Source organism: Amphiprion ocellaris, chromosome 8 (assembly GCF_022539595.1).
Source record: "Amphiprion ocellaris isolate individual 3 ecotype Okinawa chromosome 8, ASM2253959v1, whole genome shotgun sequence".
NCBI lineage: Eukaryota > Metazoa > Chordata > Actinopteri > Pomacentridae > Amphiprion > Amphiprion ocellaris.
Genome location: NC_072773.1, coordinates 23,880,833 through 23,908,511, shown reverse-complemented (window position 1 = coordinate 23,908,511; position 27,679 = coordinate 23,880,833). Strand labels below are relative to the sequence as shown.

At 38.9% G+C, this 27,679-nt stretch overlaps 2 protein-coding genes across 8 annotated transcripts; one reads left to right on the top strand and one right to left on the bottom strand.

Moving 5' to 3' along the window:
* The first annotated feature begins 38 nt into the window (after positions 1 to 38).
* Positions 39 to 14,439, top strand: g6pd (glucose-6-phosphate dehydrogenase). Of its 7 annotated transcripts, none has more exons than XM_035947099.2 (14): positions 39 to 79; positions 3,807 to 3,872; positions 4,316 to 4,437; positions 7,201 to 7,238; positions 7,353 to 7,461; positions 8,780 to 8,997; positions 10,425 to 10,583; positions 11,070 to 11,195; positions 11,571 to 11,664; positions 11,782 to 11,968; positions 12,058 to 12,293; positions 12,921 to 12,997; positions 13,163 to 13,255; positions 13,338 to 14,439. In XM_035947099.2, the coding sequence occupies exons 1-14, from the start codon at positions 58 to 60 to the stop codon at positions 13,426 to 13,428; spliced, it is 1,638 nt and encodes a 545-aa protein (XP_035802992.2). In that variant the 5' UTR covers positions 39 to 57; the 3' UTR covers positions 13,429 to 14,439. The 7 variants fall into 7 exon arrangements, with proteins under 7 accessions (XP_035802992.2, XP_035802994.2, XP_035802993.2 ...); XM_035947100.2 differs by having other exon boundaries at positions 44 to 79; positions 3,807 to 3,869; XM_035947104.2 differs by lacking the exon at positions 39 to 79 and adding an exon at positions 138 to 257 and having other exon boundaries at positions 3,807 to 3,869.
* Positions 14,440 to 15,341: 902 nt separating this feature from the next.
* On the bottom strand, positions 15,342 to 23,649 carry LOC111567043 (glycerol-3-phosphate dehydrogenase [NAD(+)], cytoplasmic). Its single transcript, XM_023267897.3, has 8 exons — positions 23,515 to 23,649; positions 22,340 to 22,517; positions 21,979 to 22,119; positions 21,653 to 21,791; positions 20,214 to 20,326; positions 18,953 to 19,189; positions 17,988 to 18,094; positions 15,342 to 17,888 (listed from the first exon to the last, which is right to left on the bottom strand). The coding sequence occupies exons 1-8, from the start codon at positions 23,556 to 23,558 to the stop codon at positions 17,792 to 17,794; spliced, it is 1,056 nt and encodes a 351-aa protein (XP_023123665.2). The 5' UTR covers positions 23,559 to 23,649; the 3' UTR covers positions 15,342 to 17,791.
* Between the last annotated feature and the right edge of the window lie 4,030 nt (positions 23,650 to 27,679).

The window sequence follows — 27,679 nt, the reverse complement described above, 5'->3', positions numbered from 1 at the left end:
TGTGTATGGAAATTAAACCACGCCCACTAGTCGGTGACGTCGCAGGCCCCGACAGTGATGGGATCTCGAGCGAGCGCTGGTGAGTTTCTAACAAACCAATAAAATCTCTCAATTCTGCCTTGTCACCTCAACAGGGAAGTAGGCAGGACGGCGGCGGGGCTCGGCTGTGGTCGCCGTGGGTTTGCTTTAAAAGCTGCGAGCTGCCGTCGGGTGTGTTCAGATTTTGACTGCCCGGTTATCGTCGCCTTAACGGACCAGTGAGTAAGCAGCCGTATTCGCTTTACTTGTCCGACTTTACCGGGCTCTCTGCGCCGGGCGGTTTGTTAGCTTCGGCGGTAGCTAGGTGGTCGTTGCTAACAGTAAGTTTACGTGTGTTTCTTATCGATTCGTGTTGCCATAACAGCGAGGGAAGCTAGCCGCCGATGACGGGTAGAGGAAAAGCCTCTGTGGTGCTGTTTATTAGCAGCATAAGCCGGGCTTTTCCATCCTGAATATTAGCAGCTAGCTGTCCGAGGAGCAGCAAAGTGTCAGCCCGTGTTATCTTGAAGTGCTGGCCGAAAGCATCCAGCTTTAACACGGCGTTGTGCTGTAAGGTTTAGCCCTCCTAAATACGGGATTTGGTGGAGGATTTGACTAATATCATTACAGTTTGCGGTGTGTTAAGCTATTTCTGGGAGCAGCATTGACCATCTGACCTCCACGTGTAGTCTTGTTTTCATGTCGGGGTTGACGTGTGTATAAGCAGCTACATACTGGTGTCTAGCAATGGTTCAGTCTTTGCTAATGCAGCCTGCAGAAAATGAAGAAGTTAGTGATGAAATTACTGAACCAACAAGAACTTCCTGATTGGGCTGAACTGAAATTAATCAAGGGGGAAATCTAAGCATGTCCTTTCTCTCATCTATGCTGTTAATTGGCTTTAATTGCTAAATAACGGAGGACAGGGTGAGGTACCTGTAATTTTGGCTCTTTAAGCCATTACAAACATGAATTAACTCACTATTTTTCAGATAATGCTGCTTGGTTCAGAATTTTATCTTCTTTTTCCTTTACTGCGTAAACTGTAAAAGTGTATCAAAACATCAGTCTTGCCTTGTCTGGAGAAAAACAGCAGTAAAAAGTCATAATTAAGCTGGAACCAAGGTTCAAGGAAGGAGAATTTTGATAGTTTACCTTCAAGAAATTATTTAAAATGATAAAAAATTATAAAAAATATAAATGATCAATTATTCAACCAATTGCAGGTCTAAATAAATAACCACAATTGAATTATTTCAGTTGATTGACAGTTTGGCGTGTGTGGAGTCAGCATTCCATTTAAAAAGTCCAGAAATGTTAAAAAAATTTTTTTTTACCAGTGCTGGACAGGTGATACTGAAACCAAATGTTGCTTTGTCCAAGTAACCAAAATATATTTGCACATATATATATATATATATATATATATATATATATACATATACATATACATATACATATATACATATACATATACATATACATATACATATACATATACATATATATGTGTGTGTGTGTGTGTGTGTGTGTGTGTGTGTGTGTGTGTGTGTGTGTGTGTGTGTGTGTGTGTGTATGTATAGCAGTCATTGCAATCCTGAAATTTGCAAGACTTATATCTGGAAAGGTCTGGATTTTTGCAAAAAAAAAAAAAAAAAATCAGCCAGTAGATTAAAAGACTACTTGTTTCTCATCACTTACACTTAGAACTTGTTTGAATTGTGTAATCTTTAAGTCTCCTTCCAGTTTTCTCCGTCAGTTTGAACTTCTCAAATCTGTTTGTACTTCTGCAACAACAGTTTCACATTGACATAATTTAATAGAACTGTGATGTTTGCTTGTGCTTGCTGTGTTTCAAGATGTTTTTATTTACAACAGAGGTAGCGATTTAGTCTCTGTACATTCTTAAGGGTGCTCCCACCAAGAGCCATTAATGGCATGAGTTAAAGTATAAAAGGAACTTTTATGCTGTAAGAACAAAATATAGTTCTTACAGTAGATTCCTCAAAGTGGTCAATGTTGGCATTGATGACAATTTTGCAAAATATTGGCAGTATCTTAAGCTGGACCCGCAGTATAGGATTTTTGAAGTAGTAACAGATGTTGAAATCAGGTTGTATGAAACCTGAGTCATACAGCCATGCACAAGGTTTGGAAATTAGTGGCGCGATACCCACTACAAGATTAGATTCTTTTACCAGAGGTAACAATGAGGGAGTGGTGCATCGCCTCATGGGATCTCATGGTGAAGCAGATGCAAACAAAATGGAGACTGTGGTGCATTGACCCTCTGTAACACTAATACTTTACAATGAGAAAAATGAACAAAAGCAGAACGCTAAACAGAAGCGTCTGTTTGATTAGTTATTGATTCTAAGTAAATTTAAATCAGAATCTGGAAACCACACACATTACCAGATAATGTGGGCTGAGTATGGATTCAGACTAAGATCCCAGACCAGATTTCTCCTCTCCACAGACAGACAAATGAGGATTATTTGGCTTAAAAGTCCTGTAATGTGAGCCCGGCCTTAACTGGCTTCATGAGGTGTTAACCTGGAATAGCTTTCCATTAACAGAGGAGGCTTTTGTGTTGAGTTTTGCTGTGCTGACATGTTATTGGTATACAGTATGTAGTAAAAACTATATATATATATATATATATATATATATATATATATATATATATATATATATATATATATATATATATATATATATATATATATATATATATATAGTAAAAACTATTAAAAGCTTTTGATATAGTAAATGGTGAGGCTCACAAATTTTATTCTAACATTTTTCTTTTCATTGAATCACTGGCAACCATCCACTTTGGTCTTAGCCGATTCATACAACAGAAGTGAACTAAAATTCATGGTAGGGAAAATGCATTTGAAAATTGTACAGCAGGCCAGAAAAAAATGTTAAGTCATACAGCCCTGTGCAAAGATTTTGGACGCTTGGGTATGTCAGTGATCCATTTTTAATTGTTTAATTGATGTTAATAATTTACCCAATTATACATCTATTAACTGATAAGGCAATTAAGGACATTCACTTTAACTGTCAGGTAATACATTGTAGATTTGCTGTAGTCCTTGGATGGGTGGATCCTCTTACTGTTTGATGATTTGGAGTTACAAGTGTGTTGGCTCGTAACAAGTGTGCTTCCCTGTTGTAAAACTGCTAACCATAGTGGTTGTGTTGATGAACTCTGCAGCATCAAGTTGTGAAACAGTGCCTTGAACCTGTGTAGTTCAATTAGCTATCTAAGGCTCATGCTAACACTTGAACACCGACACAGGTTTGATATTTAAGAGCAGCAAGACTCTGATTATGTGCTTCAAACTAAATTAATGAAGTGTTTCTGTGACACTGAGTGTATTTCAGAGGTGGCAGGAAATACTAACAGATTTCCTGGACAGGACTAGTTGCTGCGACAGTATTTGTGATTATCTGTTCCAGTAGCTGTACTCACGTCACTGTGTATTGTAGATCATTTATGAGGACTAATGATATTAAACCTTACTGTGAAAGACTCCTGCTCATTTGCATTCTAACCTGTTCTTAAAAGCCCTAAAGTAACTGAGCCGATTTACACTGAGCATGGAAAGACGTCCACTGTATTTCATTCATTAAAATGATAAAACAAATGTTAATGTGCCTGACTTTTGATTAAGGAAATTATTTAAAATTTCTACCCCTACTTGACATGTTTCAATTCCTATTCATTATGCAGTACCATTAGAAGGGGTCTGATCAGTCCTGAATTCATTCTGCAGAACAACCAAGACCCAGGCAGAGTCAAAACGATCTATCTTCAGCCACAAGGAGCCCTGCAGCAGGTGGTACGAATCCTGATGTCAGCGTCATTGAGTCAGCCTGGGGTTACATGTAGAGGCAGCATAAATCCACACAGCAACTATAGCAAATTCTCCAAGATGCTGGGAACAAACTACCTGTCAATTACCTTGGAAAAATATGCTCTGTTTTAATGGCCTACTGCATTCAAGAAGCAGTTGATTGATAAAGTTGCTCTATGATTTGTTGTAAACTTTCCAGCAACTTGGTGTCTTTTATTTTTACTTGTTTTTTGTTGTTGTGTGCAAGGTTATACGTCCACCAGCCAGGTGTTGTCGTATTGTTTGTGTAATTACGGCAAATCCCTGTTAGATCGTGTTTGTTTGTGTCGTCTCGGTGTTTGTTTGTGTCGTCTCGGTGTTTGTTGTACTGTGTAAGAGGACATTGTTGAATGTTTTCTAACTTGGTTTTCTGCTTGTCTGCATCTCAGAAAAAATGAGCAACATCCCCCTCTCTCGCTCTGAGGTGTTCGGGGAGCTGAGGAAGGAGCTGCATGAAGATAAGGAGTTCCACCAGTCCGACGTTCACGTCTTCGTCATCATGGGAGCATCGGTGAGAGTGCAGTCCGTGATTGTATAAGTGAAATGGGAAGTGATCAGCACGTTTGGGAAATTAAATGAGCGGGCTAATGATCTGAAGCAATCTCACCCAAAATGTACTGTGTGATTACATTTTTTTGAACTTTTATGATTAGGATTGTATAACTCATTTCTTTGTCCCCTTATTTGTATTTTTGGCACATCTACCCTGTAGGTCACTTGTGTAAGAATTCTTGGCCATAACTTCAAAGGCAGTGTGTTGAAATTTTTAAAATACTGCAGTTATTGCACATAGTGTGATTCGGGAAATGTTGTAACTGATTTCACCAAGCTTCTGCAAACAAGTTTTCAAAAGCCTCAGATTGAGACAGTGAAGACCTCAAGGTTCCTCTTTGCTTGTCATTTCAGGAAAGCATATAATTAAGCTCTTTACAACAGTGCTAGATACCACAATTATAGTCATCAGGTTAATTTGATGTGTGACAATGTGGCTTGAGTACTACAAATGATTCATTTATTTACATTCCCAGTATTTGATATTAAAATGAAATAAACCAGGCCAAGTCTCTCACGTCTTAGTTCATTTTTTTGACTTCTACAAAAAACAAGTTAAATTAAATCCATCCAAAGAGTACAATGAACAGTGCCCCTTTTTGCTGCAGATTTATTTCCTCATACTGTTCAGGTGTAGAGTTCAGGAACTAAAACTATTCCAGGTATTCTTAACATTTTCAGGTTTATTTCCTTGTTTAGTTGTTGCACGTGTCAGTTCATCTCCTTTGTGTGCTTTCTGCTTTGTCGTGGCTTCATTCAGGCTAATTATGCCTCCTTTTTCTTAACTTGTTTCTGTCATTTAAATAAGACATACTATGGCAAATGAAAAAACAAATACTAATACCCAAACTCAGCAAAATCATTCTCAGAAGAACTGTTTTCTCCTATTTTGTCATCTTTAAATGCATTATTTTGGACACCACTGAAATCAAATGTGAAAAAAATGGTTTTATTTTAGTTTTGAACATCTATCCAGGGCCCAGTAATTCATTGGCTGTGTCCTCCTTTCTCCTGCACCGTTTGCTCTTTGTAGAAGAGAGTGGCGCTGTCGCTGATTTTTGCAGTGTCACTGACAGTCAGCGTTTTTCTTTCAGGGTGATTATGCAGGCAGATGAAGGGAAAGGCGGGGCTGTGTGCAGCCTCGTTCTGGTTGTTCTTGCTCTGTGGATACATGTGTGTGTCACTGCAGCTAGATGAGTGTACTGCAAAGTACTTTTTTCAACTGGGGCTTTATTGTTTCTCACATACAGTCACACCATATATTCTAACATTTACTTAACACCACTAATTCAATAGCTCTTGTGGTTCAGCTTCATGATAATATGACTGAGAGCAGTGCTGATCAGTGTATTTCCTGCCTCTGAAAGAGCCTTTGTAGGGTGACGATAGTAAGCATGACTGGTCTGCACACAATAATGGCAATATTTTTCTGACCATTTATATGCTTGAGTAAATTAAACTCCAAATAACAAAACAGTTTAAACAGACATATTCTTTGTTCTCAGTTGGTGCACCAAAAGGGATTTATGTTCGCCACTGTCTAAAAAATACTCCCTGGGGGCACCAATGTTTCCTCCAAGCATAAAAACTCCTGAGTTGTTTTTTAGTAGTGAGACTTGGTATCTATCCTGTTTTTCTTCAGGTTTGATACAATCATAAATCTCAGGCACCAATACCCAATATATGGAACAGATGTAGATTTGCAGTTAAAGTGAAATTTTGAGATCATAATTTAGCACAAACTACCACTCAAGCCTTTATTAAAATGATTTTATTTTTGTCTTGCATGTGTTCAATTAAAAGAGAACCTTCTAACATTTATCCTTCAGTGTCAATAGGCTGTGACTTGTGATGTGTAACCAGTCGACAGTACTATGAGCAGGACTGCGGAGTGGTGACTACAATAGCAAGAGTACTGCCTTTTTAAATGTGGTTATTTTATTAGGGATCGGTTAAAAAAATAATGCAGATAATTGGAAAAGTTCTGAATATCAGATCCAATCTCAGGCATGCAGATAATCGACCCCTTTTTCTTAGCTTTTTTCCTGAAGTGCTTCAGTAAAGATTCTGCTCAGTTCTTCTCATGTGTACATCTATTTTAAACACACAACCTTAAACAAAGCAGTGGGGTTACAAGGTGAGGCATTCCCAGCTGATGACTGGAGTGTTTTAAAGGAGGAGCAGCTCGCCTCGTCAGATTGTGATTGAGGCCTGCAGGATACTGTTATGGGAATTAGTTTTTAATTATGTTGACTTATAATGCTGTGGCATATGACATAAGTTATACTTTAATTGATATCTCACGTCATCCATTTTTTCATGTCAGGTTTCACAGTGATTGGCTTTTAACTAATAGGCAGTATGGACTCATACAGCACAGTGTGACAGTGCAGTTAAGCCACTAAAGCAGCAGGTTCTTCCAGATAATGTCAGTAAGCAGCAGGGCAGCCGTTGTTTCTTGTTGGTTGGCATTTGTTTCCAGTGGGATTACACAGGCTTCTTACATGAGCCAAAACAGCCTTCTTACCTGTTGCAACACGACCTGACTAGAAATGTCTTAAAACCTTTGTGTAGTGAAAAATGACTGCTACTCTGACAACGGTTTATGGCTAAATAAACAGCACAGTGGCTCCAAAACAAAACAAGGCATGAACACTTAATGGTTGTGGACGTGCATTTTAAAGTTGAAGTCACATTTCTTCCTGTGTGTTTGCATCTGTAGGGGGACCTGGCCAAGAAGAAGATCTACCCAACTCTCTGGTGAGTGGAGCTCAGTAGCACAGAGGAGAATGCTGATGAAAGACGCTCCTCTTATCTGGTCCAGAGCTTCGGAATTTGGCTATAATGAACCACATGTCCTCTGTTCTCTCCCAGGTGGTTGTTCAGAGACGGCCTCCTCCCTGAGCAGACGTATTTCGTGGGCTTTGCTCGCTCTGACCTGACAGTTGATGCCATCCGGTCTGCTTGCTTGTCATACCTGAAGGTAGAAGTGGCCCTTTCAGATGCAACTTTTTGAAAGATCTAACAGTTTTGTTTTTTTTTTTAATTATTGATGGGAGGTAGTGCAGAAAGTATCAAACAATGAAGCTACATCCACCAAATGTTCCAAAAGGAAGACAAGAGCAAATATAGTGCACAGTACATAAATGCTAAAGATAAAAATAGAATAAATAAACCACCTTTTCACTTTAAGTTGTCACCACGAATCAGTTTTCATGCGTCTAATCACTTATTTCTGTTGTGTCTAATTCTCTACAGTGAGGCATGTGGATTTACATTAACAAGTGGCACTAATATGTCACAATACTGTATGTTGTAAAACAGGGCTTCCCAAATCAGTCAACAGCCATCACATTTCTGGCATAGTAGTAGTGGGTCGGTTTCGATGCACCTAATGACAATGTACTACCATCATGTTTAGGAAATATGAAGCACAGTAAAAAAAGCATATTGTAACCCAAAACTAAAAAACTTACCACCAACATGAGCCCAGAGCCTGTTCTCCAGAGACAACGTGTTCGAAACAGGGTGTTATGTGTGGGAGTGACAAATGCAATGTGTTTTTAACATCCAGTCTGCTGCTTAGCTGTGTTTTAGTGGCGTTAAGTATGTAGCTGGTTGTAGTAGCAGTGGCTTTAATGTCATTGTGCCAGGCTCTGTAATTTTTCCTTAAGTTTCATGTAGAGGGATGGGACATTTTGGGATGTGAATGAAGTCCTTTCAGTAACCTTTTAACTTGAGATAACATTAGTTGTTTGTCCTCTTGTACTGGTTGGGGGGGAAGATTATTTGGAAATAAAATAATTGTGTATTCACTCCTCCTTGATCAACTGGTGCTTCAGGAAAGTGACCAGCTGCCCTGCATGTGCACCTTTGAAAATAGATTGCCTTGTGATATTTAATAGGAAGGTTGGCATTTCCAGGAAAATAAAAGCAATCACAATGCAGTATGTATATTGCAATTACATCCACTTGTCTTGCTCACTGCTGGGTGCTTGTGGCCCTGTACTAAATGACCCCAGGGGCCAGTGGTTAGGAACCCCTGCTGAGATACACCAACAATGGCACATGGTGCTGGATTTAAATGGATTTGAATGGGTCTTGCAAATGTTTTCAAAGTAAGGATCTGTCATATTTTTCCGGCCGCAAGGGTTTAAACTGTGGAATTTCGGAGTAACACTAAATGTAAATACATTTGTTAATTTACTGCCAACCCCCTTGTGCCTCTGGATGAACCCATTTCCTTCATTTTCTAACCATAATTAGTTACAATCCATACATGTTTGCGCTCTTTGCCTCAGGTGACAGATACAGAAGCAGAGCGGTTGTCGGCCTTCTTCAGCAGGAACACCTACATTAGCGGGAAATACGCTGATGAGGCTTCCTTCTCCAAACTCAACACACACATTCAGTCTCTTCCCGGAGGACTTGAAGCAAACCGTCTCTTCTACCTGGCCCTGCCACCGACCGTCTACCACGACGTTACCAAGAACATCAAGCACCACTGCATGAGCACAAAGTCAGTACACACTTCCCTCTCTAAATACTGACGTGTCACACTGAGTGTTTTGTTTGTCTCTGTGTTTTCTGCTGTGACCCAATGACTGTAAACACGTAGATAATCATCTTGGCAGGCAGCAGCATGTTTTAACGCTCCAGTGATGTCTCTCGTGTATTGTTTGGATGTACAGTGTGCAAAAACCCCTGAAGCGTTGTCTTTTAATTTTAAGTATACATGGAAAATCTGTCAGTAAAGTATGATGTAGATAGATTTAGATTTTATGTAACTTAAAACAATTCTACTAGCAACAGCACTAGCACCGTGATTGAATAGACGTGAACTAATTACACTTTAAATTGATTAGTTGATTGACAGACTTTTTTCGATAAGTGGGCAATCATATTAGTCATTTTTTAAGCAAACATAGTGAAGAATAAATATACATTATCAGTTTCCAGCTTCTCAGTTGTCAGGATTTTCTGCATTTCTTCGTCATACATTATTGCAGATGAATTTTGTTGTTTCTTACATTGTTGGTCGGACAAAAGAGAGCATTTGAAGCTGTTACCTTGAGCTCTGCAAAGTTGTTGGACTGCTTTGACATTACATAGACAAAATAATCACTTAATTACTTAAACAGCAAAGTTGTCTGCAGATTAATCAATAATTAAATTGATGCAGCCCTCTTTCAAGGTTGTGTCTTTCAGTGTTTGTTTGCAACATTGGCAGCATCAAAAATTCATAGAGTTCATATAAATCTGCTTTTTATTTCTGTGCCCTACTTTTTCGAATATGCCTCAACAAAATTTTAAGTTGATCCCATTAATACCATTGAGAGAATTCCAAGGTTTCATTTGTTGATCTTACTGACTGTATCTGTCACTGCTTTTAATTTTTTAATTGTTTTTATTGTTACCTAATTTATTTTTCGCTGTCAGTTCTTACATTTTACTTTTAAGCATCTTCAAGTTTCAGTTTTTAACGGACATAGCCATGTATTCTTAATTTACTGCTATTTGATTTTAGCTGTATGCATTTAAAGTATGTACTTCATCAGCATCTGAAATGAAGGTTCTCCCTCGATGTGTTCTTCGTGGTTTTAAATGGATAAACTGATAATGATGATCTGTGGAGGTGCTGGATGTATCTTTATATAGGCCACAAGAGGGAAAATTTCACTTGGATCTAATCTATTTTCTTCAAAAGTATATTTGATTGAAGAGACAAGTGATTCTCAACAACTGCATTTTTTTTCTTCTTGGACTCACAAGTCGGGTAAATCCGAAGGAATACAAAAACTCTTGCAGCTGTATTACACTTCTTTTTTTTTTTTTTTTTTTGTATTACACTTCTAATGGAAACCCAGTGTGAATATAATGGTGGTGATGAGCGATAAAATAGCAAAATTAGTAATGCTTGATCTGTTCATTTTGCCGTTTGTTTAGGGGCTGGAACAGGGTGATCGTAGAGAAGCCATTTGGACATGACCTTCAAAGCTCTGAGGAGTTGTCCACTCATCTCTCCTCACTCTTCACTGAAGAACAGATCTATCGTATAGATCACTATCTGGGCAAAGAAATGGTGCAGAACCTCATGGTGCTCAGGTAGGAAAACCACCTGCACATAAGGTTCCGGTCTACTTGCGTTTACTTCTGATTCAATGCTTTGCAAAGATTCTAAATGTCAATTAGACGCTGGTAAAATGCTGTAAATTTGATTAGAGTTCGCTTTCCTCCAGTTTACAACAGCTACAAAAGAACAAACATCTGACTGACCTGAATTAATAACCAAGTTCATAGGGAAAAGCAAACCACATATACTGCAAGCATGTCTTTGAATCACTCCTGTGGAATGAGAGCTTATTCTATTATCTCCTCTTGATTTAAGCTCATTTAAAATATGCAACACTTCAGTTTCAGAGGGGTTGTGGTTGAGAAGAGCCCCTGTGAATATGATACAATATAAATAGAAATGGGCTTTTAGCCAAGCACTAAACTGAAGATAAATGTTTATGGAAGTTGTCGTGAACAGCTGTTCTGCTCCAACATTTGTGTGCGAAACAGAAAACAACTGTGTGATGTTCGTTGCAGGTTTGGAAACCGAATCTTTGGGCCGATCTGGAACAGGGACAGCGTGGCCTGTGTTGTTCTCACTTTTAAAGAACCATTTGGCACTCAGGGACGAGGAGGCTACTTTGATGATTTTGGCATCATCCGGTGAGAAGAAAACACAAATGTCTAAAGTTTGTCTTTAACCCCCCCCACAGAGTGAGTAAAAATGTGACAGGAGAAAAAAAACACATGGAAGTGTTTGGAGTTCATAGGGTTAATTTTAAAGTTTAATGTTTTTTAAGTTATTTAAAAATGAGCAGAGAATAAAATCGAGATGTAAACTCTGCGTTGCAGTTATATTGTTATCTTTCCATTTGTACAAAATAATTTGTAGCTTAGTGCAAAGAGAATTACCATAGAGATAAATAGATTTTACCACTTAAAAACACACGATCCGTTCTAAGTTTAATTAATGTGATCACAGCCATCAGTCTCCTCTCTGTCTTTTGTCTGACTACCTGCTCCCTTCGTCATAATCAGAGATGTCATGCAGAACCACTTACTCCAGATGCTCTGCCTGGTTGCCATGGAGAAACCAGCTTCCACCAGCTCTGATGATGTCAGGGATGAAAAGGTGCAAAATCTTCACTCCTTCTGAAACATTCTGAAACACCTCCACCACGACAGATACAGAAACATTCTGTTTTTACATGTGAAAAAATGAAGCGTTATTGTATCTTCCCTCCTGTAGGTGAAGGTGCTGAAGTGTATCGCTCCAGTGTCCATGTCAGATGTGGTGTTAGGTCAGTATGAGGGGGATCCACAGGGCGAAGGAGACGCCAGGCTGGGTTATCTTGATGATCCCACAGTGCCTAAAGGATCAACTCAGGCCACCTTCGCCACCGCTGTGCTCTACGTGCACAATGAACGCTGGGATGGTAAAGACGCTCACCTCTTTAAAAAAACTGCCACATTGAAAATTCTCCTGTGCTCTTGCATCATGCATTGAAAATTTTTTCCTCCTCAGGAGTTCCTTTCATCCTGCGCTGTGGAAAAGCCCTGAATGAGAGGAAAGCTGAGGTGCGGCTGCAGTTCACAGATGTACCAGGAGACATATTTGGAAATCAGTGTCACAGGAATGAGCTGGTGGTTCGTGTGCAGCCCAACGAGGCTGTCTACGCCAAGATGATGAGCAAGAAACCTGGTGTTTACTTCAGCCCTGAAGAAACAGAGCTGGACCTCACGTACAAGAGCAGATACAGGGCAGGTTTATTTATTCATTAGTGCAGTGCTGCTTATGCTCTCATCTGTTTCGTTTGGCAATCCTTTCCCTTCTCCACCTTACCCTCACACCAACTTGTTGAGGCAGATGGCTGCCCTCCATGAGCCTGGATCTGCTGGGTATTTATTCCTGTTAAAAAGGAGTTTATTTTTTTCCTCTCACTGTTGCCAAAGTATTTGCTTAAAGCTTGGTTTTGCAGGGTTTATGTGAAGTGCCCAAAGATGTTTTAACTGATTACTTGTGAATTGGCATTGTATAAATAATATTGAATTTAATTAAATTCATCATGGTTAAGTCATAAGCTGGTTTGTAGAGAAAGTTGACACTGGAACTACATGAAAAGTAAACTACAGCTGCAAGTGAAGATAAGTCTACCTATTATTTTCACAATAATTAATTGTTTAACCTATGAAATGTCAGAAAGCTAAGAATGTCCCAGAGCCTTGTTTGAGGTACCAACACCAGAGATATTATCTTATAGATACTATCTTAAAAGACAAAGAAAAGCAAAGAAGACTAAAGCACATTCTACTATCACCTAAACAGAACTAGTAGTTAAAAAACGAAAAAGACCTTGTTTGTTGATGTGAAACTCTTTGTGTTTTCAGGATGTGAAGCTCCCAGATGCTTACGAGCGTCTCATCCTGGATGTCTTCTGTGGGAGTCAGATGCACTTCGTACGCAGGTCTGTCTCATGTCACTGCTTGTAAACTAAAACAGCAGCCACTAGATGGCAACACAGTGCATATTTTCTCTGCTGCAGCATGATGGAAGCAGAGTTGTAGGAACCTTGAATCTTTTATACTTTACCTGACATTATTTCTGCCTCTTGAATTGTTGGCACCTGCAGTGATGAACTAAGGGAAGCATGGAGGATCTTCACCCCTCTCCTTCATCATATCGACAAAGAGAAACCGAAGCCTATTGCTTACAGATATGGAAGGTAAGTAAAGTTGTTTCCCTCGGCTCCAACAGGATGAGGAATATCCTTCCAGTGCTGATTGTGTCTCTCTTTTTCTTTATAGCCGTGGCCCCACAGAAGCAGACGACCTCGCAAAGAGAGTTGGATTTCGCTACGAAGGCACTTACAAATGGGTCAATCCTCACAGACTCTGAATTGTGATGAATGAGGGAGGAGTAGAGGTAGGATAGTAGGAGGGGTGCAGCAGGGTAAGGGAGCCGTCATGTTCCATTGCTGAGGTGTCTCTGAGGAAGGAGGTGTTTGCACTAAGTGGATCCATCGAGCAGCAAAGCAGCAAAGAAGTAAGAAGCTGTTTGTGGAAAAAAAAATTCTCAGGTTTAAAAATGATTCCCTGGAGCCTATTCAAGCATTTAAATGACAACTGTGAATTTGCAGTGTTACAACAGACTTATACCACAGTTGTAGTGGTAATTTTCTTACATTCACAGCAGCTTCCTCAATTTGAATCCAGAGGTGGGACCAAGTCCATAAAAAAAAAAGTAAAAAATCTTTGAACACAGCAATAGTCTGATGAATTGGCTCCACATCCCTGTCCCCATTAATTAGGTCTTAATTGGTCAGGATGGTAAATGGAATAACTGAGCAACAAAAACAGCAAAAACAAAACACTCCGCTGAGTCACGATCACATGATGTAAACCAAAGATGGTAACAGAGACGAGGAACAGGATTGATTGTCCACCAGCTGTCACTCTTAAGCATTGTGATTGTAATACCGTTATGCTTCGACTACATCTTTCTTTTTACAACTTGCGTGCCCTCTTTTTATTTTTTTTGCCTCCTCTGCCTGGGACCAAGGGTTAAGATAAATAGACTCTGTAGCAAAGGGCGACACAGGCAGTTTCCCTTAAAATAATTTGTACTGCAATAGTCTTAATTGTCTTTCAGGACAAACAAAACAAGCTCTGTGTCTTGTTTAGTAGCCTCCCTCTGAGCTTCATTCCCTTTTTGTTTACATTTTTTCCAGATATATTTAAGTTGCTGACTTTGATTCCATATTTCACCATACCCAGACAGCAGCCGTGTCTGCCACAGGTCAACATTGAATGTCTGTAAAGGTGTACTGTATACTGCTGTTAACTGCACACTCATGTAAAGCTAGCTACATTTCCATTACTTGTAATAAACTAGCTTTGCTTCTCTGTTCATATGTTTCTCATTTTGTGGTTCTGGTCGTTGTTTCAAAGCGCTGAAGCCACGAAGTGACTCTTATGTGGCTCACTGGCCTTTATTTTCTTATCAACAGTGAATCATGCCACCCGCTTGGATGCATGAGATAAAACAGAAGCCCACTTGTAGAAAAACAGCTCTGTAGAGCTACTGGAAATCTAAAAATGTACGGGAAACCTTTAAGACGTGTTAACCCTCCCGTTGTCCTCATTTACGGGCACCAAAATATATGATTTCCTTGTCTGAAAAAAATCCAAAAATTCAGCAAAAAAAATCCTCAAATTTCTGAAAATTTGCGAAACCTTCAGGAAGAAAATTCCAATAATTCCTTAAAAGTTTCCCTTAAGTATTATTTTTAAAAATCCCCCAAATTTGGCAAGAAAATTCTCGTAAATATTTTCAAAAAATGAGTAAAAATCTTACAAAAAATCCTAAAAATATATATAATCAGTAAAACTTCTAATATTTTCTTTAAGAACATTCACATAAAAATCAACCAAAATCCAGCAAATTTTCTGCTGGATTTTGGTTGATTTTTTTTGTGAATGTTCTTAAGAAACATTAACATTTTTTCAACCAAAAAATGTTCAGAAATTTCCCAAAAATGTTGAAAATGTGGACATCAGAAGTTTCACTGTGAAAATACGTATTTTTTTTCTCCACATTTTCAAACTTCAAAACGGGTCAATTTTGACCCACAGGACAACATGAGGGTTAAGAGAGAACAGTAGAAACAATGGTATAGAAAATAAAAATGACATCAGTTTCATATAAATTTTTTTTTACAGGTTAAACTTGAGTATTTCTATCAGCATTCTTACTTCACTGCGGTGTGGTTTAATAGAGATTGTTGTGACAGTCAAAAATGATTTGAGCCATTTGACACCTGAATTAATTTATTCACCAACAAATATTGGGATTAGATGTAACCGAGGGAAAACTGGGTCAGGCAGGATCACATTAACAAATGGCGTAGTGAATAGGCATTATGTTAAAGGAGAATTCTGGTATATTTCAACCTGCAGCATTTCACATTTAAAAGGTCTGTGATCCTGGAGAAAGACGGTTGACATTTAGCTAGTTGGCAAGTGCCAGTTTTTACTATCCCTCTTGCTCCCCCATCTTCCCTCCACTCCTTTTCCAGTACAAACATACATAGGAAATGCTGGAATAATATCTGTTAAGCTGAATCTCAGGGAATGGAACTAAATACTACACTTCCCAGAATGCACCGGCAGCAGCAAAGAGGTGCTTGACACCTGATCAGTGATCACTGATTTAGAGCACCTGGGAAGGACTGGGGGAAGCTCAGTCAGTCAGCCAAACAATCTTCAGAAGAGAAAGACACGAGGAAAGAACAAAGAAGATCCAAGTCCACTCATGGATTCAGTCCAAAGACGCCAATGGTTGGTGAAATGTTTATTTGCTTTCTTGGTGGTTTGAAATGTTTCTTGATATGGCCAAGTTTATGTTAACTGCTCACTGTGTGATTGGTTAATGAAAGCTTGCTGCATTTACTCCATTTTTATGTCAAATGAGTTTGAATTAAGATGTTTCATTTTGAGTTTAAAGTAAAAATATAGAAAATATATATGTTCAGTTAAATGTTAAAATTTTACTAAACTTTACTAAAATGTTGGTTATTCTTTATTTGCTTTAAAAAGGTTTAAGTGATTGATTCATTTAAATGGTTAAGTGGGTAGTATGTCAACTTTTTGGTTCTGTGTTTGATGATATAAACTTTGTTTCTGTCTTTAAAGGTTTACAACCTATTGCAATATCATGACCAACCAACTAAAAGGAAAATAAAAGTTTGAGTTGGAAATTTGAACTGAGTCGTCCTTGCGTCCTTTGGAGGGAAAGAGAGGTGGACTTGACAATATCGTGTAGTTTGGTCTGAGCCGTTTTGTTTCCATTTACAGAGCCAGAGCGGACAAAACAGACAGCTTACGACTTGTGAGGAGATATTTCCAAATTTGACAGTGCATTGGATTAGTATCACCTTTTTGTCTTTAACGTGGCTCTATGGGTCATAATAACTTCACACTCTCCACCTTTGTTCCAGATATCTGGGAATCAAGCTCGTACAAAGCAGTGTATATTGAGGCGATTGGCGTGAGCTCCTTGTAGCTTTCCAAAAAACTCTAAACTTGTTTCATAATTTGCATTACTGCACAATCAAATCTTGAGTGATACTTAGCAATTCATGTGTAGCTTTATGCTTGAGGTTGCTGTTGTTTCTTGTAGTAAAGGAGATTTTATAAACGGCAAAACGCAGATTGCAGAAGGGTAGAAAAATGCCGTTCGCAATGTGTGGAAGGCTTACACTTGCAGTCAACAGCTGGTGATTTACTACATTTTGTGTAACTCTTCATTCCTTCCAAATCTCTGTATTGGAGGTGGAGAATGCAGAGCTGACATAGAGCCATAATATGTGGGTTTACTTGGACACTCAATGTTGAAATGAACCAGAATCATCCTTTAAGATTTTGAGTTGACGGCAAAAAAAAAAAAAAAAAAACACTAAACAGAAAAGACTTAAAAACCATGCATTTTAAGGCACGTTAGCTTTCTTTGTTAAAAACCGTTTCTGTGCGTTTGACAGTATGTTCATGTACAGTACAAGGCAGGAAATGTTATAGTGAATTATGTAAGACACTTAAAGCATACAAAGACATTAGGAAGTGCGGTATTACATCTATAATTAAATAACGTGCGTTGACAGACAGGCGTTTACTGGACGGCAATATTAATTTTAGATAAGGATAAATCCCTCTACAGAAGGCTGTCGATAACTCTTTGCCCTGAGTGGCTGGACTTGTAGAAATCTGGATGCATTGTGTAGTACCATATAAATATTGTACAAATTTCAGTAACTGAATCGTAGTCATTGTCATGTCTTCTGAAGTTCAAACTTAATTAACTGATATCTTGTGAAGTCTGAATTTCTGTATTAGTGTTGGGATTTAAAAAGTGCCACCATGCATCCTGATTTCACATGGCTTTAGACAATGCACATATCTCAGGCTGAAAGAGCTTTAAGACCATCAGAGGGAAAGAGAAATCCCAACAATTATCCTCCAAGTTTTAGTACATATCTGGAAGTAAAAGACTTAAGGGGGGGAGAAAAAAAAAAGTCAGCAACTGAATGTTCAGGACAAAGTGCTCGTACTTAAAAAGACATTATGCAACCTGTACATGATTTCGCTGGCTGGAGCCGTTTAGTTGCTTGACAGTTGTGGAGTGACGCATCACCCTCCAACTCTTTCCGGCAGGTAACATGAAAGTGGTCATGTTCTCCGTTGAGAAGGCACTCAGTGTTTTTTCTTTACATGTGCTCTGGGTGATTCTGCAAACAGCTTATGAACTCTGTGACTGGATGGCCCTGGAAGCAGATCCGATACACTGCGTTAAACAGCGGGAACCTGCAGGAAAAAAGGCGGCGTTAAAGCCAAACTGATGCTTTTTCTAGCAAAATGGAAACAGCGATATGAGTCGGTGTGCTCGGCTGCTGCTCGACTCACTTGTCAACCAGGTTTTTGTGCTTGAGGATGAGATAGACCTCGGCTGCTGTTGCTGGACCCTGCAGCTTCTGACCATTCAGCATCTCTTTCTCCAGATCCTCGATGGACTGAACAGAACAAGAAACACGACATGCAGAGGATTCGTAAACGGAAAGAGAGAAGGTCTGCACACCCAAAAAGTCACCAGGTACACAGTGGTTGTACACAGCCATTTTACTAGCTTCAGGCTAGTCACAATTTCAAAGTTTTCCAAGTCTGAACTGCATGCTGTCACATTAACCCTTTGATGCACAGTGTGGGTCAGGATGTACCGTTTTCCACTGGACTTGAGTCACTTTTGACCCATTTTGTGCATCAAAGGGTTAAAGGGCACTCATTGAAATACTTTGAAATTCAAAATTTCAACCCTAGAGTGTCATTGGAGGATATCAGACTTTTTTGTTTTTGTGACATTTTTTAAAAAATTTAATTTTCATGTTGAAATTCAATGTCAGCGGAGTTACCATATATGGTTCCTCACCCATTAGTGGTTTTAAAAAAAAAAAATTCAAGAACTGTCTATATCATCGCTTAGCACAACTACTCCACCATAAAGTGTGTGATCATGGTTAGTTTTGATGTTTCAACTGGAAATATGGAAGAGAACCGAGCTGCAAGTCCATCTTTTTCCAACTCTGGAGAAAAGAGAAAGTTTGATACGTTCCAGGCCTCTGCTGATTGGTCAAATGCCAAGATGTAGTGTGCTGGAACGTAGAGTGATCTGCGTGAAAACCAGAAACCCTTCTTGACCTCACTGAGAGGCAGGAGCAACGTATTTAACCCCTTGATGCCTGAATTTATTTGCAATTAAACACTTTTTTGTGTTTTTGCTTTTTAGCTGATGCTAAAATAAGTGGAGATTGTTAATTTATGGAATGATTGGTTCAAGAAGAAAACAAATCTGCAAGCAAAATCTGAGCTCTCACCTTCCCCGTTTTAACAAAAGCTTCGGCTACTTTGCGGTTGCGGCCACCGTAACATGTGGTGATGAGGTCGGCGACGCCGCAGCTCTCCAGGAACGTTGCTGAGGACACGGGGCCAGCGGTGCAGAAAATGCGGGCAAAGGCGATCATCTCCATTAGGCCCAGCCGGATAACTGCTGCCTTTGTGTTGTCACCGAAGCCCAGACCGTCACAGAAACCTGCCCCGACCGCAACAATGTTCTGAAGGAAGGATGCAGGAAAAATGTAAGCAAAGACTGCAGGTATTAAATCTGGAACATAAAATCAGTGAACGAAGGAACCCGCTTCCATCATCGTCTTCCAAAGATTGTTTGAGGTGGAAATTACTTTTTCGCTCATTTTTATCCACTGACACGTATTTTTTTTTATTACGCTTTCCTTGTGTAAATCCGCATACTGGATGAAAATTACTGAATCACACAGAGATTTCTCTCTAAACATCACTCAGTCTCACCAGTGATTCACTGAGTGATTACAGCAGCTGAGCCACATTCATGAAGAAGAGCAGAATAGCACCATTTCAGAGGTGACTGTTCTGTATTTAATTTATTTAATAAAGGGCTGCAACCTATCATTAATTTCACTACTTGATCTTCCTATGCAATAAATGGTTTAGTGTATAAAATCTTTAAAAAAAAAAAAAAAAAAAACTGTATTAAAACAAATAACTCAATGTGGTGCATGTTTGAACAAAACAGCTCTAATTTGGTGAACAGATCTTAGTGAATGTACTAAAAGTCTGGAATGATTTTTAAATCACAAATTAAAACAGTTTCATTACTCAGAACTCAGTGTAAATCTGGAAATGCCCAGCTGTTCATAAAACTAGGACACACACTGCCACTTTCTGCAATTCCTGCTTTCTTCTTAAGGACATTTAATACAAAGTTCTGTATCTGAGGCATCACCCTTATTAATGAGGACACCTTATTTGGCAGTGATGTAAAATAAAACTCACCGTACAAACACAGATGTTACTTCTTGATATTGTAAATGAACACTTGCTAAACTTCAATTATTATTCAGGTTTTGTAACTGTGATGTTAGCGAACGGCTCTCGAAAATTAGATTTGTGTGTTTTCCCTTCATCTGTGCGATCTTTAGCTCACACTATAATGGGTTTTATGTGTTTCAAGACTAATTTAACAGAGAAATTAAACTTGTATAGTGGTGACCTTACATCCACTGTTGCTGCTTGAAGACGTGTTTTGTTCTGACAGCTCACCTTCAGGGCCCCACAAATTTCCACCACATCGTACTCTTCCACTACAGTAACTCGGAAGTTGTTTGTCTGCATGAGTTCCTTCAGAAGAGCCCCGTGGTTTTTATTCTTACAGCCTGGAGGCACAAAAAAGGAGCCATGTTAACATCACTGTGACCCTACATTACACACATTTACAGATTCAAAAATGTATTTTTCGGGGTGTACTAGAAAAAGCTTACTTGCTTTAATGTTCCAAAATCCTTTTTTCCCCCCCCCTTATACCCTATACTGCTGCAGCCCTCCTCTCAATGTCTGAAACGTTTTGATATACTTAGAGGCAACCTCCAAGACTGAAAAATTAAGCCCAAAACTGTAGTTCCTCAAATGGCCACTTGAGGCTGACTCTAAAAGTCAGTCAATCTCCACAGACCCCCACGCTAAAATGCCAAACCTCACAGCAGAAATCAACATGTGTGCAGCTTGGTACAAAAAAATAGTTTTGGTCTGTATAGCTAATTTCCATGTTTATGACAATTGTACAGGGGTGAAGTTTTATATAAATTATCTATAAAAATTGCATTAAGGCTTAAAACTATGCATAGTTAAAGTTGTGGTCAGCTCCATTCATGCTCCACCTTTCTGATAATTGTTGGAGTCAACCACTGTGAGACAACGGAAACATAGCAGTAACATTAAGGAGGCTGTGTCCATCTTTATGTATAGCCCTCCCCTATTAGCTGATGTCTCTTAAAGGGCTCCACTCGCAAAAAGGCCAGTGTGCTCTGATTGGTCAGCAGGCCCGATGACAATGAAAACCATTGGTTACATACTGTAACCTCAGATCTCGCAGAAGTGGCTCTAATGATGAAATAATGACAGTCTGTTAGCTGCTCCACATTCTTTGGTTGAGAGTCACATTTACCACAAGACTTTATGTAAATGTGTGACATGGCGATGTAAATAAGTAACAGCAGAAAAGCTTGGACTTTAACAAGAGATTTTGAAGGATATGAAACAGTGTTTTATGTTGGAAAGAATAGCTCCCTATGATGTGAACTTTAGACCTTGTAAGTTTGCAGACCTTTTATGCATACAAAGAAGCTGCAACACACTAAAGAAAAGGGAAACACCCCAAAACCATAATATAGTCACTTTTATGAGGTGGATTTATCTGCTCTGATCCAAGATATATTAATCCTATTACAGGTAAATGAGATTAGTGCTTCTTTAGTTTTACAGTATGTTAACAGTAAATTTCAAAAGGCATGCAAACACATGAAGAAAGCAAAGTTCCAACCAGGGATTAAGCTTTCCCCTTCCACTGAGGTCACAGAAATCTTGAACTAATGCAAACCCACGTCCTGCTTCAAGGCTAAAACCTGCTTATTTGAATCTTTAGTTGTTGAGCAAAGTGCAAAAACGTCGCCCTGATTCAGCAGCAGTAAAGTAGTCTGACTAACCAATGGTCGTCTCACAAAACTTCTCATCGGCAACCTCATTAGCGATGTTGGCCCCCATCAGCACGCTCATGGTGATACCGAGCTTCTCCTGGATCACGTCAGAGATGAGCTTGAGTCCATCCGGCCCCTCATCGACACCCTGAAAGAGCAAAAACATGTGACAAGTAGATTATTTACACTGTGACGCAGCAGGCTGCTGTATGGGTCATTAATAAATTGCACAACAACACTGATGCAAGCTTCAACCTTTAACCCGCACACAACTGTCAGAGTTCAGAGACACAAGGCGACAAATTCACAACACGTCGCAAAGAGCAAAGTCAGACCTTGATGAGGGACATCCCCAGTGCATCGCTCTTTATCTTGCCCTTCATGGTGTCGCACACTCTCCCAACAAACTGGTGTGGGATCACAAACACCAGAATGTCTGCATCGCTGGACGCCTCCACCAGGTCCGGCACCGCCACCTGATGGAGGGGGGAGGATAGGGTGAGGATGATGTTGCAAGAGAGAAAACGTACATTAAAGCTCGATGCAACCCGTGTAAGAGCTGGTGCAATGACCTGCTGCATTCAGAAAACTGATACTACAAGTGCAGCATAAACATAAAGGCACAAAGTATCTATACAAGGCAGCAGAGGACACCTCAAAGACCCAAAATAAACATCAAAATGAACAATTTCTTACCACATTTGGTGGTAGCTTGTGTCCAGGGAGATATTTGACATTTTCATGATCAGCATTGATGATTTCAGTCAGTTTGCGCCCGTTCACCGTCTCCTCAAACACCCACATTTTGACGGTGTTGTCAAATTTGGGATTCTGAGCAGCATTGGCACCCACAATCTTGGCAATGGCAGAACCCCTGTGTTTTCAACAGTTTAACTTAGATGAGGAATCACGTCAAATCTACACTGCATTCAAATACAATCTATGGTGTAAATCTGAAAGGAACATGGTGAAAAAACAGTCAGATATGTGGTTTGAATGACCCAACATCTTGTGATTTTGCTTTTAAAATATAATGTCATGCAGCCAATATTAGTCATGGCTTCTGTTGAACCATTTTACTGTTTTCCAAGAAGGATGGCCTAGTAGGCTGTACACAAGACAAGCTTGTACAGTCTGTGCCTGTGTACCCTCCATAATACAGTTTTATTTGTTGCCCGCCAAAGTCCATTAAGAATTCTGGCGATTTTATATTAGTTTAACTAATGGAAAAAATACAGTGGATTTTCACACAACTTGAGACATTTCTCTAAATATTTTTTGGGAGCACATGAATTCGGCATGAAACAATAAACTTTACATTTATTTCCAACGACATCTACAATCCCAAAACACTGTCTGTAACGATGAATAATAAAACAAATTCTGATCGTTTGATTAACTAAAGCCACACGCCGAATTTATCAGATGATTCCTAAACATATATGTATGACTTTAAATTATGTTTTAGCACTTAAGCATTTTGAAGTAGGCGCGATAACTTTAATATATGGTGCTGTTGAATGGAGGTTTGGTTTGAGCAGAGCTAACGTGTTGACTCCAAGAGCTGAAAAAAAAATAAAACAAAATCCCTGTAATCGTGACTGACATGTGGTGAGTTTTTCTGCATACTCAGCCTGTTTCTCGGCATGTGACACTAATCGGGACTAACACCGAGCTGTGTTCCTGCTAACGAGGTAGTGTGTCGCTGCTAGTTACCGCTAAAGCCAGTCAAACTTCCCTGTTACTATGGAGAGTGTTGCTAGTTAGCCGGCTGGTTACCCGGTGATGCTAGGCTGGCTAGCAACGACGTAGCCGCTCTGAGGTTAGCAAGAAGCCCGACACAGTTCAGGAGTATTAAGACGAAAACTTGCCAGTTTCCAGAGCCCACGATGCAGACTTTCTTCGGAGCTGCCATTGTGAAGAAGTAAACCACTGTGTGGAGGTGAACCTGCACCGACTGCAGTCCAGTTATGCAACGCAGTCGGATTTTATTGGCCTGTCCGAGGGGGAGACACCGGTCCGCCCATCGCAGTCTGCTGCCTCGTCCATGGATCAGAGGAGAGGTTAGTGGGCTCAAAGTAACCGGGGCAAAAGTCTCCGGGTGAAAATCGCTAATCCTAAATCCCCGTGCATGTGCAAAGTACATTTAATAAACATACTTCAGCCAAGTTTTCCTTCTTCTTTACTGCAGCTGCCAGACTTTAGAACCAGCTCTCCTCCCAGTAGACCCCAAACAGAAAACCGTCGTATTTCACTCCAGTGCAACATCGATGCATTTTTTAAAAAGTGTGTTATGAATACTTGGTACATTTAAAATAGTCTGTACAATATGTTATTTTCTACATATAAAAGAATCTATACAGTACAAGTAGTTCTACTTTTGAAAGAATTGGTCATAATGCCTTTCTCCATACACAATAACCCTGTGCAATATTGTTATTTTTCATATTTAAAGGAATATTCTACATTAGGAGAGCTGTACATTATAAACAGTGCTTTTTATAGTAAATTTCTTGTTCATTTTTTTCATTTATCTACTGATGTCCCTCCTTTTTTTGCGTTATCCACACTGTAGATTTCACCACTGTAAGATAAATAAAGCCTTATCTTTGTCAACTTTACATCATTTATTTACACCTACTCAGATTAAACATTTACATACAGAACATGTTTTATGTCATTTCCTTATAAAATATGATGTTTTCCGCCACATAAAGAAGTACAACCAGCTTACAAGTTAATACATCTATACATAATAATCAGTTCTTTTGAGTAGGAACGTTTAGGGGGATGAGGGTACATGTCATCTCATTCTTAGGTAACAAACCAGAAATGTATCCCCCTTGTTAACCTGCTATTTAGGCGCATAGTTGTGTCATGTCTAATCGCTGTTTATCTATTTAAAACTTGTAAAACAAGAGACGTCGAGCAAAGTGCTTTCCAGTAGAGAAATAAGATTGACGTTGCAAATTTGCCCAACAAGTCTGACCCTCCAGTGTGATTTATGATGTGAATTTATCTGAGTATATTAAATAATACACTTAAAAAGTGAATAAATTACAAATTTACTCGGCTAAATTAAATGGGGAAATTAGGGCCCCACAGTGTTTTTCATCATGGAGATTTATGTGACTAATTTATACATTAAACCATACAAAACTATACATAGAAAATCCAACAGACCTAAAGACTCCCTTTGAGCAGCATGTTTGCAACAGAGCAGATTAAAAACTCATTTTCAGTAGAAAGAGGTCTCCAGCAGCACCAGGCTCAGGGAGAGCAGCCATCTGCCTCTACAGGTTAGGGTGAAGGTCAAGGAGATAGAGATAAGAACAGACAACAAATAAGAGAACATAAACACTGGACAGATTGGTGGAACCAGTAACTGAGAATCAGAAATACTTTCAGAGACGACAAAACACAAACTATGGGAGAAAGAAAACACAAAGTTAATAACGTGCAATAGAGTATATAAATGCATGGAAGGAGTGACAATGATGAACACATGAAGACAACAGTATGAACAGAATATATTCATACTGTTGCTTTTATAGGAGGAACTATAAAAGCAAAATAGAGAAAGAGAAAACTGATCAGGTTACTGATTATTACCAAACAGCAGGGCGATAAACAGAAATGACTTGAGCAGCTTCAGGAAAAAAAATAAACGCAGCAGTAAAACAGGGAGCCTTCAGTTTTGTTTGGAAATTGGCAGTAGTTGAGCAGATTAATGTGGAGACTGTTTAGAACCTCGGTGCAACAACTGAAAAAGCCCCTTCACTTTTGTTTTGAGGGTGAATGGACTGAGAGGACGAACTGAAAAATTTCCATAAAACTTGGAAATTAAGGAAAAATGCCTGAAATATTTCTGAAAAAATTTAAGGGAAGTGTCCACAAATTTCCTGACAAAATCCCATAAAACTCCAATTAAATTCCTGTAAAATTGCCATAATATTCATGGAAACTTGCCAGAAAAATTCCCCCAAAATTCTGGGAAAATTGTCATAAAATTGAAATACAATTCCTGGAAAATTGCTACAAAATTCCCGGAAAATTGCTATAAAATTCCTGGAAAATTGCCATAAAATTCCTGGAAAATTGTCATAAATTCCTGGAAAATTCCCAATAAATTCCTGGAACATTCCCATAAAATTCTTTGACAATTCCCTGAAAATTCCCACAAAATTCCCATACGATTCCCATGAAATTCCCACAAAATTACAGGAAAATTCCTATTAAATTACCATAAAATTTCTACAGAATTCCTGGAAAATTCTGGTATAATTCTGAGAACATTTCCAAAAATACAAAAAAGTTATGGGAAAATTCCCTGATATAGAATTTCATTTATTATTTACTTGACAAAAATTGCACAAACCTAGAACCAACATGTACAATATTTACTAGGTGCTCCCAGGTCAAAGCTCCAGACAGCTACATTTACCGATGCTCCCTAAACACCTCACAGAGCAGGCTATGGTAGATGCTGTTAAGGTGGCTGAGGTGTTCTCTGACAGGTGTATGAGGAAAAGTGCACATAAATGCACTATGCTTTTTATGAGCGGAATGCATTATTAAACGTAAAGAGCAGTCAATCGTTTTCGTATAGTAGAAGCTTAAATCATGATTGTGATTGATGATTATTTTGCAGCCCTGCTGCTGAGTTAGTCATTATAACACATAACAGCTCCATCGCTTGTTTTACACATCAGACAGACGTAGCCTGATTTTACAATTTTTACTTAAATAAACGATTAGAATAATCCTGGATTTAACAAACAATACCTTTCTATTAAACTCACAGGATGTATACTGTGTATAGTTTGCTCTGTGCAATTTATAGTCAGGACATTAGAAGTCATGGGAGTGACCACAGAAAGATCAGTGTGGGAGAAATTATTTGGTCTGGAGGCCTCAAACAAAAGAGGACCTTGTTACATAAGACAGCAAACAGAAGAGGTGTTGCAGGAAGGAACTAAACTCAGCAGTCTGGTTTCTGAGTGCGGGAACAAACAGAGAAAATCCAGCTTACTGTGCTGAAAAGTGTCCATGCTCATGTTTCCATCGCAAACTCAGTCATGAGCTACAAGTGTTTCCTCATTTGTAGTTCATGCTACTCTAATGATTTAGTCAAATGGGATTCTTTTTAATGAACTAACACTCTAATGAGGCTTCGGGCTGTCAGGGTTTGAATCATCGATGCACTGATGAATAGATGCAGACATTTGTCACAATCATAACAATAAAAACAATGTTTTCGTGACACAAACAGATGAAGGCACTCGAGGCTGCATGTTTATTTTAAAAGAAACAGCAGCACATCAGTATTATGGTGATTAATAGACCTCTCGTCTTTGCTTTTGAATGTTCTAACGAAAGAAACTAAGCAGCAGGGAAGTACAATGTAATGTAATCTCACAGTGTAATATTAATTCTCATTTTAAACTTTATAAAGAGATTGGCAACACTCAGACATATACACATGTGCACATCTGTATTCATGAGGAAGGATGAGCTAGCTCCTAGGTGAAGAAAATGCACTTTACATTTCTGTTGAAGTAACAAGATGCTGAAAATGATCCTCATCAGTCAGCTGTGTTGTTGTGTCTCGTGGTCCTAATGTGAAGTCGTGTTGCTGCAGGGTCATTTGATTAGCAGAGAACTTCTGTGTCGTGACTTTATAGCTTAACATGCAAATGCTAAAGTGACTTTATAGCTTCAGTTTGTCTCCAGGCGCCTTGTCTGATGTTCTTCTAAACAAAAACTTTGTGTAAACTATCTGCAGCACTGGATCATTTTTCTGCCGACTCACTGCAAAAGTAATTTCTGTAAATAATGTGACTTTAAATGTAGTTACTTTACTGGAAATGTAAATAAAAACATGACTGTGATGGGTCCGTGTACGGATCTGTTAATTGGATTTTCCGTTCTGAAACGGGTATTGAAAAACAAAAAACGAGTGGTTATTTGATTTTCGTTTTAAAATTGAAATACAAGGCGTTTTTCCTTTTCATGATCAAAAAGGGATATACGATT